The sequence below is a fragment of the Saccopteryx leptura genome, chromosome 2 (assembly GCF_036850995.1).
Source record: "Saccopteryx leptura isolate mSacLep1 chromosome 2, mSacLep1_pri_phased_curated, whole genome shotgun sequence".
Classification (NCBI taxonomy): Eukaryota; Metazoa; Chordata; class Mammalia; order Chiroptera; family Emballonuridae; genus Saccopteryx; species Saccopteryx leptura.
Window position 1 is genome coordinate 5,726,823 of NC_089504.1, and position 14,700 is coordinate 5,741,522.

General features: G+C 47.4%; 2 protein-coding genes across 2 annotated transcripts in view; both read right to left on the reverse strand.

Moving 5' to 3' along the window:
- ABL1 (ABL proto-oncogene 1, non-receptor tyrosine kinase) overlaps positions 1 to 12,046 on the reverse strand; it is a 144,415-nt gene extending 132,369 nt beyond the window's left edge. The window contains exon 1 of the mRNA XM_066366890.1: positions 11,318 to 12,046. Coding sequence (XP_066222987.1) covers positions 11,318 to 11,453 — 136 coding nt within the window. The 5' untranslated portion in view covers positions 11,454 to 12,046. The remainder of the gene's footprint in view (positions 1 to 11,317) is intronic.
- Positions 11,914 to 12,176, reverse strand: LOC136394169 (uncharacterized). The gene has a single exon (XM_066366893.1). It carries the CDS (start codon positions 12,174 to 12,176, stop codon positions 12,078 to 12,080), a length of 99 nt encoding a protein of 32 aa, XP_066222990.1. The 3' UTR covers positions 11,914 to 12,077.
- Between the last annotated feature and the right edge of the window lie 2,524 nt (positions 12,177 to 14,700).

Genomic DNA, 14,700 nt, shown 5'->3' on the forward strand with positions numbered 1-14,700 from the left:
ACAAACAAAGGATAGAAGAAACTTGCCTCCAGTCTTTCTGGGGAACATGGGGGTAGTGTAAACAATCCAGCACCACAGCTTAACAGCCTTTTGCAACCTAATCAGGCAAGTGAGGTGGGGGGTTGGGCAGACTGTCAGCTTACAGCCAATTCCCCACACCTCTGTCACCCAAAAATCTAAACTCCAAAAGCCCTGTTGGTTTTTTGTTCCCCAACAGGCACATACTTCTCTGGAATACCATAGGGCACACCTGGAAATCTTCTAGGGCGCACCCTTTGAGAACCACTGAATTAGATGATGCCAAGGAAGGTACTAATTAAATGTCAACATATTATGGCCCAGCCAGAGTAACATAAAGCTGTACAGTAGGCTTATTGCTAACAAATCACAATACTTTTCTGTATTTAAAGAGCTCTATTTTCACTGCTAGACTTTTTTTTTTTTGTATTTTTTCTGAAGCTGGAAACGGGGACAGTTCCCGCATGCGCCCGACCTGGATCCACCCGGCACGCCCACCAGGGGGCTACGCTCTGCCCACCAGGGGGCGATGCTCTGCCCCTCTGGGGCGTCCCTCTGCCGCGACCAGAGCCACTCTAGCGCCTGGGGCAGAGGCCAAGGAGCCATCCCCAGCGCCCGGGCCATCTTTGCTCCAATGGAGCCTTGGCTGCGGGAGGGGAAGAGAGAGACGGAGAGGAAGGAGGGGGTGGGGGTGGAGAAGCAAATGGGCGCTTCTCCTATGTGCCCTGGCCAGAAATGGAACCCGGGTCCCCCACACGCCAGGCCGACGCTGTACCGCTGAGCCAACCGGCCAGGGCACTGCTAGACTTTTGAAAGCTCATATATCACACATAAAAAATACATTTCTCTAAGAAAAAAGTTTTCCTTACATTGTATCCACTAAGTAATAGATTTTGTTTTCAATGGGAAGGGGAGTAATCACTATTATTATTACACATAATATCTTGTTTTAACATTTTTATGTGTTCACCTTCATCTACACAAATCATCTCATCCCAGCAACAACCTCAACTGTGCTTCTCAAACAAAAAATTCTCTGGATATGTTAATAATGATCAATTCTTAATTTTCATTTTTTCCTTTTTTTTAAATACCTGAAATTGTTGTGGTATTAAATAACTTAACATTGCCTGACCAGGCGGTGGCGCAGTGGATAGAGAGTCGGACTGGGATGTGGAGGACCCAGGTTCGAGACCCCAAGGTCGCCAGCTTGAGCAAGGGCTCATCGGGTTTGAGCAAGGCTCACCAGCTCGAGCCCAAGGTCGCTGGCTCAAGCAAGGGGTCAGTCGGTCTGCTGTAGCCCCCACCCCGGTCAAGGCATGTATGAGAAATCAATCAATGAACAACTAAGGAGCTGCAACGAAGAACTGATGTTTCTCATCTCTCTCCCTTCCTGTCTGTCCCTATCTCTGACTCTGTCTCTGCCACACACACACACACACACACAAATATATATATATTATATATATATCTTAACATATTAAAAGTGACTGGACTAGTGCCTGAATACAGAAAGCACTAACCAAATGTTACCTGTTATAATCACTAGCCTAGATAAGGAAAGGCAATTGAAAGACAAACACTATCAGGACATTTCTCTTTCCTTAGGCAATGTTCTGACTTTATGTTTGGCTAGGAGGCTCTTCGCATTCGGATTTAAGTTTTTGGTTTTCCTCCTACTTGACCATCATGCCTCAAGAATGGACACTGTTCTGAGGTCAAAGCTATTTGAACAGTTAGGCAAACAGTGGCCACAAGCAGGCTTCCAGGAAGACGAACTGAGCAAGTTTTCGAGCATTCTTCCCCCTGGGCAGGAAGACCCCATACTGACATTCAGCAGCATTTACAACTCTGCCTGGCTTCCTTACAGTGTAGCCTGCAACAATAAAAACTCCCTAAAACCCTGTCATCTTTAAACAGGGCACAGGGCTTAGTACGTGAGCTTGAGGTGCCAACTGCCAGAACAAGCCAAACCCTAGGACAGGGGTCGGGAACCTTTTTGGTTGAGAGAGCCATGAACGCCACATATTTTAAAATGTAATTCTGTGAGAGCCATACAACCACCCTTGTACGTTACATATTATCCAATAAAAATTTGGTGTTGTCCCGGAGGACAGCTGTGATTGGCTCCAGCCATCCACAACCATGAACATGAGTGGTAGGAAATGAATGGATTGTAATAAATGAGAATGTTTTATTTTTTTTCTGTATTTTTTCTGAAGCCAGAAACGGGACAGTCAGACTCCCGCATGTGCCCGACCGGGATCCACCCGGCATGCCCACCAGGGGGCAATGCTCTGCCCCTCCAGGGCGTCGCTCTGTTGCGACCAGAGCCACTCTAGCGCCTGGGGCAGAGGCCAAGGAGCCATCCCCAGCGCCCGGGCCATCTTTGCTCCAGTGGAGCCTCGGCTGCAGGAGGGGAAGAGAGAGACAGAGAGGAAGGAGAGGGGGAGGGGTGGAGAAGCAGATGGGTGCTTCTCCTGTGTACCCTGGCCGGGAATCGAACCCGGGACTTCTGCACGCCAGGCCGACGCTCTATCGCTGAGCCAACAGGCCAGGGCCTATCTATATATTTTTTTAATTTTTTAATTTTTTTTACAGAGACAGAGAGAGTGATAGACAGGGACAGACAGACAGGAACAGAGAGAGATGAGAAGCATCAATCATTAGTTTTTCATTGCACGTTGCAACACCTTAGTTGTTCATTGATTGCTCTCTCATATGTGCCTTGACCGTGGGCCTTCAGCAGACCGAGTAACCCCTTGCTGGAGCCAGCAACCTTGGGTTCAAGCTGGTGGGATTTTGCTCAAACCAGATGAGCCCGCGCTCAAGCTGGCGACCTTGGGGTCTCGAATCTGGGTCCTCTGCATCCCAGTCTGACGCTCTATCCACTGCGCCACCGCCTGGTCAGGCAGAATGTTTTATATTTTTAACATTATTTTTTTTATTAAAGATTTGTCTGCGAGCCAGATGCAGCCATCAAAAGAGCCACATCTGTCTCGCGAGCCATAGGTTTCCGACCCCTGCCCTAGGAGAAGCAGGAGGGCTGGCACTGGCTAATGCAGTCATCCCCCTAGAAGAGGCCAGTGAGGCAATGGCCAGGCCACACTACTATACCAGGACTGTGCTTCAAGTCAGGATAAATAACCTATTCTCTCCAGCTGATGCTATCACAAAGTTCAACAATATACCTTAGGGATATAATTAGTAAACTGCAGTAGGAAGACCTAAGGTTATCTTCAGAAAACAGGCTTTCGCCTATTTAACAAAAAAAGAAAGTGTGAAAATGATACAAAACTAAAGAGCAAAACAAATATAAGGAATTGTAATACAGTGTGTCCATAAAGTCATGGTGCACTTTTGACCGGTCACAGGAAAGCAACAAAAGACGACAGAAATGTGAAATCTGCACCAAATAAAAGGAAAACTCTCCCAGTTTCATACCTATTCAGTGCAGTTTGATGTGGGCTCACGCACAGATTTATTAGGGCTCCTTAGGTAGCTATCCCGTAGAGCCTCTACAGACTCGTCACTGACTGATGGCCTATCAGAACGGGGTTTCTCCACCAAACTGCCAGTTTCCTTCAACTGCTTATCCCACCGAGTAATGTTATTCCTATGAGGTGGCGCTTCGTTATAAACGCGCCGATATGCACATTGGTCACAGATTCAAATTTAGCAAGCCACAGAACACACTGAACTTTCCTCTGTACCGTCCACATCTCGACGGGCATGGCCGTGGGCTGCTCCGCTGTATACACAGTGTGACGTCATCATCTGCACATGCGCACATGCTGCCACATCATCCTACAGAAACTGAGAGGGTTTTACTTTTATTTGGTGCAGATTTCACATTTCTATCGTCTGTTGCTTTCCTGTGACCGGTCAAAAGTGCACCATGACTTTACGGACACACTGTATTTGCCCATGTAAGCTGCCTTTTTATTTTTAGAGGAAAATAGAATTTACTAAAAGCCAGCAGAGGCCTGACTTGCGGTGGTGCAGTAGGAGCGTCGACCTAGAATGTTGAGGTTGCCAGTTTGAAACCCTGGGCTTGCTCTGTCAAGGCACATATGGGAGTTGATGCTTCCTGCTCCTCCCCCCTTCTCTCTCTCCCTCTCTCTCCCCCTCTAATGAAGAAAGTCTTAAAAAAAAAGCAAACCAGCAGAGCACTCGAGGCTAGTAGCTCCAAAGACACATGTTCCAGCTGCCATTTTTCTTTCAGAAAAGGGAAAGACTGATCAGGTTAAAATGTATTACTTTTTCAATGAAAACATTGGTGGTGCAAGTGATAATCAACCCAAATCAAATGGTTAAACAATAAGGAAAATGGGTTCTGTCACCTAATTCGAAGTCCAAAGGAGAGATGGCTGCAGCAGCCCCACATGTCCGTCCTCCCGCCCGCCCCTCCCCTGCATTTCAGCTCCAGCCGGAAGCCAGCTGGCCCCCAGAAGCAAAGACCACCCGGGACTCAGCACCAGGGGAAAAGGCCTTGATTTCCCTCCGACGGAGTCAGTCTAGGCTGCCTGTGATTGGCATGGACCAGTGACGCTCAATCCAGGCTGCCTGTTAGAATCACCGGAGGGAGACAACAACAAACAAACAAGGACCCAAGGAGACACTGCAGACTGAATGGTCAGACCAGGTGGCAGCAGTCCCTTTCCTCCCTGTGATCCTCCTTTTCAATGAAGTTGCTCCTTACTAAACAACAAAACAAACAACTGGGGCGCAGGCCTCTCCCCAGACCAGTTACATCAATCCCTGGGAGTGGGGCCAGGACAGAGTCTTCGTAAGCTCCCGAGGAGACTGTAAAGAACACCCAGGGCTGAAAAGGACCTACTCAGGACATCTCTGGAGCCTGGGATGGGGCCGTTCCTTATGAGATCCACGCGGGTAAAGAGACAGTTACCCTGCACAACTGCGCATTTCAGTATTTGGTACCCAAAGACCCTGGTGAGATGGTTCACAAAAAGACAAATATGTGTGTCCCTTCAACATATTAAAAATGCTCAACCTTGGCCCTGGCCGGTTGGCTCACTGGTGGAGCATCACTAGGCGTGTGGATGTCCCAGGTTCTATTCTCAGCTGGGGCACACAGGAGAAGCTCCTATCTGCTTCTCCACCCTTCCTCCTCTCCTCCCTCTCTGTCTCTCTCTTCTCCCACAGCGAAGGCTCCACTGGAGCAAGCTGGCCTGGATGCTGAGGATGGCTCCATGGCCTCTGCCTCAGGCACTAGAATGGCTCTGGTTGCAACCAAGCAACACCCCAGATGGACAGAGCATCGCCCCCTGGTGGGCATACCAGGTGGATCCTGGTTGGGCACATGCAGGAGTCTGCCTCCCTGCTTCTCACTTCAGAAAAAATGCAAAAAAACAATAACAACAAAAAAAAACCCAAAACAAATAGCTCAATCTTAGAATAGAGCTACTAATTAAAACCATACTAAGGTATTTTCTCTTAGCAGATTAGTAAAAGTCCCAAAGTTTGACAGCACACTATCTTGGCTAGGCTTTGGGGATACAGTCACTCTTGTGTGTTACTAGCGATGGGAATATAACCTAGCACAAGGTAGAAGGGAATTGGGGAGTACTACCTACCAATATAGTATCCATATTAATATCTATCTACCACTATTAATCTACTAAGCAACATCTATCTACTAATAAAAATTACAAACGCGCCTGACCAGGTGGTGGTGCAGTGGATAGAGCGTTGGACTGGGATGCGGAGGACCCAGGTTCAAGACCCTGAGGTCACCAGCTTAAGCGTGGGCTCATCTGGTTTGAGCAAAGCTTACCAGCTTGGACCCAAGGTCACTGGCTTGAGCAAGGGGTTACTCAGTCTGCTGTAGCCCCACGGTCAAGGCACATATGAGAAAGCAATCAATGAACAACTAAGGTGTCGCAACAAAAAACTGATGATTGATGGTTCTCATCTCTCTTCATTCATGTCTGTCTGTCCCTATCTATCCCTCTCTCTGTCTCTGTAAAAAAAAAAAGAAAAAAGAAAAATTACAAACGCATTAAACCCTTGAGCCCAGCGCTCCAACTTTGAGGAATCTCTCCCCCAGCTAAACTTGCACAAGTTGAAATGATAGATAAAAGGTTATTCTTGCAGCACTGTTTCTAACAGTTCAAGACTAGAAATGACCCAAATGTCCAGAAATAAGGAAGTACTTGAAAAGTCAATTATAATTCCAAGACAGTGGGGGTACAATGTAGCCATAAGAAAAAGATATCTATATTCCCATATGGAAAGATCCTGAGGATATATTAAGTAAAAGACAAAAGAAGTAAAGTACACAACAGTATATATAATATGCTATCTTTCATATAATAAATTCATATTTGCTTGTATTTACAAAAAGACACACTGGAATGATAAAAAAGAAACTAATAAAACTGCTTTCTCAGAAGCTGTTGTGAAAGAAAAAGGATAGAGCGGCTGGTGTAGAAGCAAGCTTCCCAGATCATACATTTGTTACATAGTCTATAGTTTAAATCAGAAAATATACATATATTCAAAAATCTTTTTTTTTAAGGTGAGTAGAGTGCAGATAGCGAGGCAGACTCCTGCATGTGCCCAACCAGGATCCACTTGGCAACCCCATCTGGGGCTGATGCTCAAGTACCAAGCTATTTTTAGCACCTGAGGCTGATGCACTTGGACCAACCAAGCTATCCTCAGATCCCAGAGTCACACTTGAACCAATCAAGCCACTGGCTGCAAGAGGGGAAGAGGGAGAGAAGGGGGAGAGGAAGGGGGGAGAAACAGATGGTCACTTCTGTGTGCCCTGACCGGAAATCGAATCCAAGATATCCATACTCTGGGCAGACAATCTATCCACTGAGCCACCAGTCAAGGACCAAAATTGTTAAATATAATTTCAAAATGAATTTTAAAAGTGGCCACAACTGGCCCTGGCTGGTTGGCTCAGCGATACAGCGTCGGCCTGGCGTGCGGGGGACCCGGGTTCGATTCCCAGCCAGGGCACATAGGAGAAGCGCCTATGAATAAATAAAAATGAATAAAATCTAAAAAAAAATTATTTTTAAAGTGGTCATAAAGCTTATTTGAAAATATACAGGTTTTTTAGGGGGTAGGGGTGACGGAGTTATATTGAGTGGGACACTTGAATCCATGTTAACACAATAAATTAAAATCAATAAAAAATTAAAAACAAAAGGCCCTGGCTGGTTGGCTCAGTGGTAGAGCGTCGGCCTGGCGTGCAGAAGTCCCAGGTTCGATTCCCGGCCAGGGCACACAGGAGAAACGCCCATCTGCTTCTCCACCCCTCCCCCTCTCCTTCCTCTCTGTCTCTCTCTTCCCCTCCTGCAGCCAAGGCTCCATTGGAGCAAAGATGGCCCGGGCGCTGGGGATGGCTCCTTGGCCTCTGTCCCAGGTGCTGGAGTGGCTCTGGTTGAGACAGAGCGACGCCTCCGGAGGGGCAGAGCATCGCCCCCTGGTGGGCAGAGCGTAGCCCCTGGTGGGCGTGCTGGGTGGATCCTGGTCGGGTGCATGCGGGAGTCTGTCTGACTGTCTCTCCCCCGTTTCCAGCTTCAGAAAAATACAAAAAAAAAAAAAAAATTAAAAACAAAAACATAATAACAAAAAAGAAAATGTACAGATTTTTAAATTTTTGAATTATAAAATTAAATTCATTATTCATTAAAGCATTAAATTATAAATTATAGAAACATAACTAAGGTATGGTTGTTACACACTGCCATCTCCAAATACCCATATACCAAAGAATATTCAATAGACTTTAGACTATCAAAAATATTTTTAAAAATTTTATTAAATAAATTCTACAACTGAACACCCCTCATTTCAATTGTCAAGATTTTCAAAAATAATGTTTTTGATAAAAAAAAAACAGAAACTATCAAAAACACTTGATTTTAATACCAGCTCTACAATGAATCAGCAACATGATCCTAAAAGCACTATTTCAGCACCCTGAACCACCTGCTCTACTGAGACAGGAGTAACATCTATCCTACCAACACCACAAATCTAATGCATACGTATATATAAAAGTACTTTAAAAATATTTCGACTGACCAGGCGGTGGACCCAGGTTTGAAACCCCAAGGTTACTACTGGCTTGACCGTGAGCTCATCCGGCTTGAGTGCAGGCTCACCAACTTGAGTGTGGGGTTGCCGCATAAAGCACGGGATCATACACATGACCCCATGGTCGCTGGCCTGAGGACAAAGGTCAGTGGCTTGAGTGCAAGGTCGCTGGCTCAGTGGAAGCTCCCCAGTCAAGGCACATATGAGAAAGCAATCGGTGAACAACTAAAGTGCCGCAACAAGTTGATGCTTCACATCTCTCTTTCTTTCTCTCTCTCTCTCTCTCTCTCTAAAAATAAATGAGTTAAATAAATTTCAATCTTTACACATCCACAAAACATACTTTTTCCAATTCAGGATGCTGCAGAATCACCAATAAAACCATGAATTACCACATGATATTACAGAAGTGGAAAGTACAGTTTATGTTGAACCTATTCAGTATCAGAATATGGGAGTTGGATATTTGTTTTATTTTTAGATCCCACATATAAGTGAAATCACACATTTGCCTTTCCCTGTCTGACTTATTTCACTTAGCATAATACCCTCTACATCCATCCATGCAATCGTAATGGCAAGATTTCATTTTATTGCTGAATAATATTTGACTGCATGCATATACCATATATACTCAGACATACTAGATGTGCAGTTTTATTTAAAAAACAAACAAACAGAAAAACAGAAGCCTAACCAGGTGGTGGCACAGTGGATAGAGCGTTTTACTTGGGATGCTGAGGTCCCAGATTCAAAACCCCAAGGTCGCCAGCTTGAGCACAGGCTCATCCAGCATGAGCGCGGGGTCACCAGCATGCGCATGGGGTCCTAGACATGACCTCATGGTTGCTGGCCTGAGACCAAAGGTCAGTAGCTTGAAGCCCAAGGTCGCTGACGAGAGCAAGGGGTCAATAGCTCGTTGGAGCCCCCCGGTCAAGGCACGTGTGAGAAAGCAATCAATGAACAACTCAAGTGCCACAACTATGAGCTGATGCTTCTCATCTCTCTACTTCCTGTCTGTCTCTCTCTCTCTCCTCTCTCACAAAAAAATAAAATAAAATTAAAATTAAAATCCCGAGAAACATAATTTAAAACTTCAAGATGAATTAAAATAACTCTCATGTAGGTCCTGGCTGGTTAGCTCAGTTGGTTAGAGCACCATCCCAAAACAACAAAGTTGTGGGTTCAATCCCTGGTGAGGGCACATATGAGAAGCAACCAAAATACGCAGAATGAGTGGAACAACAAATGCTTCCATTCTCCCTCCCTTCTCTTTCTTCCTCTCTCTCTCTCTCAATTAATAAAAATTAAGCCCAGGCTGGATAGCTGTTTGTTGGAACGTTGTCCCAATATGGTAAGATTGTGAGTTCAAACTCGGTCAGGGCACAAACAAGATCAACCAATGACCACACGAATGGGTGGAACAACAAATTGATCTCTCTCTCTCCCTTCCTCTCTAAGAATCAGTAAATAGGCCTGACCTGTGGTGGCGCAGTGGGTAGAGCGTTGACCTGGAGCACTGAGGTCGCTAGTTCGAGGCGCTGGGCTTGCCCGGTCAAGGCACACACAAGAAGCAACAACTAGTTGCTCCCCTCTCCTCCCTCCTTCTTTCTCTCCTCTCTCTAAAAATCAATAAATAAAATATATATATTTTTTAAAAATCAATCAATAAATTTTTTTCTCTTTTATTAAGTGAGAGGCAGGGAGTCAGAGATAAGACGCTCAGCAAGCCCTCTAGAGGGTGATGCTCTGCCCACCTGGGGCCGCTGCTCCCTTGCTCAGAACTGAGCTATTTCAGCACCTGAGGCAAGGCCATAGAGCCATCCTCAGCACCCAGGATCTAATTGCTCGCACCATTCGAGCCATGGCTGTGGGAGAGGAAGAGAGAAAGACAGAGAGGGGAGGCGGAAGGGTGGAGAAGCAGTTGGGTGCTTCCCCTGCGTGCCATGGCCAGAATTGAACCCAGGACTTCCACACGCCGGGCCGACGCTCTGCTGAACCAATAGGCCAGGACCATAAAATCTTTTTTAACAATGTAAAAAATTCACTTTATAAATGATGAATTTGGGAAGCACCAAATATAACGCATTACTAAATTTGTCTGTCTAAAGCAAATGCTAAAATATAACTAAATGTTTTAAGGCAAAGTAAAATCCAAATACCCAGATTATTTAGATAGATGAATGTTTTCCTGGAAGAAAGTCAAACTTCAACTGTCAAATTCAAGTTCACTGTAGTCATCCACTGTTGAGAGGTATTTGTGATTGAAATTCAAAGTATATCAGCATGTCACTTGCACACATCTTACATTTGTTTATAGGGTGGACTCAACCTATATTTTAATATATAGTACCTAGTCTGGAAAACGTCAGGCTACAGCAGCACAAAGAGAACGCTAATTAACTGGTTCGGGGTTGGCCCCTGTTAGAGACGTCTTCTTAGCTGACCCTTAGCCTTAAAACTTCCCACAGAATTCCTGTAAGTCAACAGCATAACATGCACTGTCATAACTCAAATGCCAATCATGTCCATAAAAATGTCCAAGACAACCTTTTTTGCCCTGAATGTCATGTGAAACAGGGAGAGAGGAGGAGGAAAGCTCCATCCAAGAGAAAGGACTACCCCCTTTGATCAAATGGAACAACTAGAAGCTGGTATTCTCAATTCACGAAGACTGCTGCTTCCCGGCTTGAGTTTCCCCACAGAGCTCCAAAGGGAGTATTTTTAAGTCCCACTTATGATTGAACAGGTCAAAGATATTCATGTCAACTGGGATCTGCGGTCCTTGAGCTTCTGGCGAGCACAAACCACTTTGAGGACATGCTGAGAGCCCCGCACGGATCCAGCAGCACAGGATCCACGCACCTGAGGGGAAGAGCCCACGCCTCGGGGTAGAGCAGCATCATGGGAAAGCACCGAAGTCCAACCCTCTCAGGAAACGGGGAGAGTAAGCCGCTCGTCCAAGGTCAACCAACAGTCGGCAAGGAGCAGAACCAGGCAAGAAATAAGCAATTCAAAACAATATATATATATCGGATTAGGCTGTAGAGTTACCAAGCAACTTTTTCTCCTACAAAGAAACCAAGATAACTACAGAAACAGAAGTGTAAAGCCGAACTGTAAGGAACAACACAAGCGCTGTTTGTTGTTCAGGATCCTTATGCATTCCTAAGCTGAATATTTAAGAACGAACTGACCAGAAGGCTTGAAAAGCACTCACCGTGTTCCACGAACACATTGCAGTGTGGACCCCCATGCCTCGATGACTCCTTCTTCCCTGCTCCTTTGATAAAGTGCAGGGCGGGCAGACTTGGCCTTCTCTGGTCCCCAAGAACTTTTCCAGGCTGCTGCCCCATAAAGTAAAGATAGGTTCCCCTTTCTTTCCAGAAGAGGGTTCAAGATCTTTCAGAGCAGTCAGTGAGCTGAGAAGGACAAGGGCACACGGTCCACGTGTAGGAAGGGTTTCACATTCACCGCCTCTGGGCGAGCCAGTCACTGAGGTCAATCACCAAGAGACACCGTGCATGTCACCCGGGGGGGGGGGGCAGTTTTTAGGCTGATCTATGTAAACAGGAGGTCCGACGATTTTCGCAGTTTATCAATTTGAAGTCAAGTGATTGCAACGCTACCCACAAGTTTTCTCGATGGATAAGTGTTTCTGGCTGAAGAACGTTTCTACCAAGGAGCACAACCTACCCATCCACAGTCACAGGAGAGGCTACCCGAGGGGAACACTGAAGTCATTTCGATCCCCACCCGTGAAGGAAACGCTGGCCGTCTGGGGATGCTGCTCCAGAACTTTTTTTCCTGGGGAAGTCACCCGCCCCCTCGTTTCTTCATCTTCGGAACCAGCTTCCGGCCGAGCTCGCCGCCGCTCCGGCTTCTGTCGCCGGCTCTCCGGAAGGGAGCACGGGTCACCCAGGCTTCAGCGACAGCTCGCCCTCCGCTCGGACGAGAAGGAATGCATTGCCAGCAACTTTTTAAGTCCGCTTTTTAAAAGGCCTGTGAAACGAGTCCAGACTTTTCCTCTGCATTAAAGTTCTTGGCAGGGCTGAGACGAGGGGGGCCGTCGGTGACATTGGGAGAAGTCAGGACATGAGTGGCTCCAGGGAGCAACCTGGGGGGAAGGGGTGGCCACCTGACAGCAGGGTGGGGGGGCTCCGAGACCAAACTCGGGGCGGCTCGGGGTGCGAGGGCGGCTGCCGGGCGCGGCACGGGCGGCTTCCTCGGGGCGACGCTCCTCCGCGCCTCAGGAAACCGCTGTCCCGAGTCTGGGGGAAAGAGAGACCACCCCCCAGGGTCCCAGAGCCGGGGCAGGGCTGCAAGGGACGAAGGACTCTTGGGGCTCCGACGGGAGAAGGTGGCGGAAGGGGGAGGAGGCCCGGCCGCCTCAGCTGCCCGGAGTCCGGGGGTCCCTGCCTGAGACACCCCCTCCCCCGGTTCCGAACGCTGCCGCCGCCGCCAGGCAGTCACATCCCCCGAGCTCCGCCGCGGGACCCAGCCTCCCCCCGCAGGTAAGGGCTGTGGACAACGAGGATGCTCCTCAGCTGTAGGACCGGGGAACCGGCTCCGGCTCCGGCGCTGCTCAGGGACGAACACCGACCCCCACGGCCGCCATGATGGACTAGGAGCCGCTCCACAACGAGGCCAGGCCCCGCCCCTGGCCCCGCCCCCAGCGGCGTCGGGAGCACGCTTCACGACAACCGGGACCCCCTGGCCCCGTTTTCGGGGGCGCCGCCCCACCTTCCCGCTCTTGTCCCCCTGTCCGCCAGCACCCGGCCCCACCACGACCTTTTAAATGTGATTTTTCCGAGCGCAAGGTGTGTAGTAAGGAAGCATCCGCCTCCTCTGTGCCACCATTGGTCCCCGAAACTCCGGGTCAGGTCTCTCTCTTGCGTCCTATTGGCCGATGAAGGCAGTAGAACTAGAGCACCTAGCCAACCGCTTTGGGCGCAACCCGCAGGGCATGCCGGGAGTTGTGGTCCCGTAGTGCCCGCCCCTGCCCGCGTGTACCCGGGACTTCTTGCCCTCGGCTCCCGGTTCCTTCGTTTCGGTCCTAACCTCCTGAGAGCCGGTGGACTCTCGCCGGTCGCGCTTGGTGTGGGGAGGAGTTGGGGTCAATGTCTCCCCTGAGCGGTTTGTAAGACCCGCGAGGAGCCAAAGCAAGGAGAAAACTACGGTTTGGATTTTCCCAGAACCGGAGTTGGATTTCTTCCTCTAGCCTCTTTAAGGGAGAAAATTTGGTTCGCTCCTGGAAACCAAGGTCCATGGTGCCCACTCCCCGACTCCAAATTTCCACCTTTTCCTAAAGAAGCATAAATATTAGAACTAGCAACAAATAAATGACTGGAAAACATCCGACATATTGCTAGAGAATCATTCTTTCTTTCTCAGAGGCTAAGCCAGATGCAAACATAGATGTTTGAGCAGAACCTTGATGATTAAACGACCGCATTTTACAGGTGTACATGCATTGACATGAAAACATCCACTGTGTAAGCCGAGATGAGCAGAGTTTGCTATCACGCCTAGAGAGCTGACCAGTGACCCAGACAGAACCCCACCCCGTCTGAACCAATCTTCTGCAACTAAGAAGCACGCGAATCCCTGTTCTTTCCTCTCCATGTCTCCCCAGTGGTGCACCTACCTGACCAGGATATACCCATTTCTAAGAGGACCCACTCACCACACCGCCTATCCGCACCACGCACTGTTAGGCTTTTCATAAACCGTATTATCTCATTTAATCCTCATGAGGGGCCAATGAGGCATAGAATATTATTCTCCATTATACAGCTGGGAAAACAGATTTAGAAACGTGACTTACTTAAGGTCACTCACTTGCCTAATAGGTGACAGAGTCTCTATTTGAGTCGACTGATGTTGCTCCAAAGCGCATGGCGTTCCACTGTACCATTCACTATCAAATAACTGTTGGCTTGGTGGTGTTAGACAACTGATTTTTTTTAACTGATACTGATACTGGGGGGAAACCACAGCCACATTGTAAGTTTTATACATTGTTATTATTATGTATTTTGGAAGTATCTCTGCTGGATTGGGAAATGGTGATTTCACATAGGCTTCAAGAAATAGTCACCTGGGGGAAATTAATATGAAGCATATGAAAATCTGGGCAGAGTCAAAACTGGAATTTATATTCAGATGTTAATTGGTTTCACTTTGCTCTCGCACAAAAAACTCTGGCTGACAAACTTAAATCACTCTCAAAACTTCAATACCTTTGTTCCTTTATTTACTCATTATCTTATCCTGAATTCCACATTGATATTTCTTTTTGGAGACATGCTGACCCCCCCTCCCCCATTCATGTTTTAATCATTTCCTGTTCATCCTCATCCTCCAGCTTAAAATTGGGCAATCAAACCAGAAACTCTTTTTAATACACCATTTCCTAACTAACAATTCATTCAACAAGCATTTATGGAGCCCCTGTGTGTGAAGCACTGTTCTAGGTGCTGGGATACAATGTGAGAGAGGACAGGGTGGGCTGGGGGTGGAGAATGATGACTCATCCTTGTCCTTCCAGAGCACACATGAAAGGAGTGACAGGCAGTAAGCAAACTAAGTATGTCTCAATCC

What these genes read in the sequence shown, in the direction of transcription:
- LOC136394169 (XM_066366893.1), bottom strand. Translation starts at nt 12,176, where the DNA reads ATGTCACCGACGGCCCCCCTCGTCTCAGCCCTGCCAAGAACTTTAATG.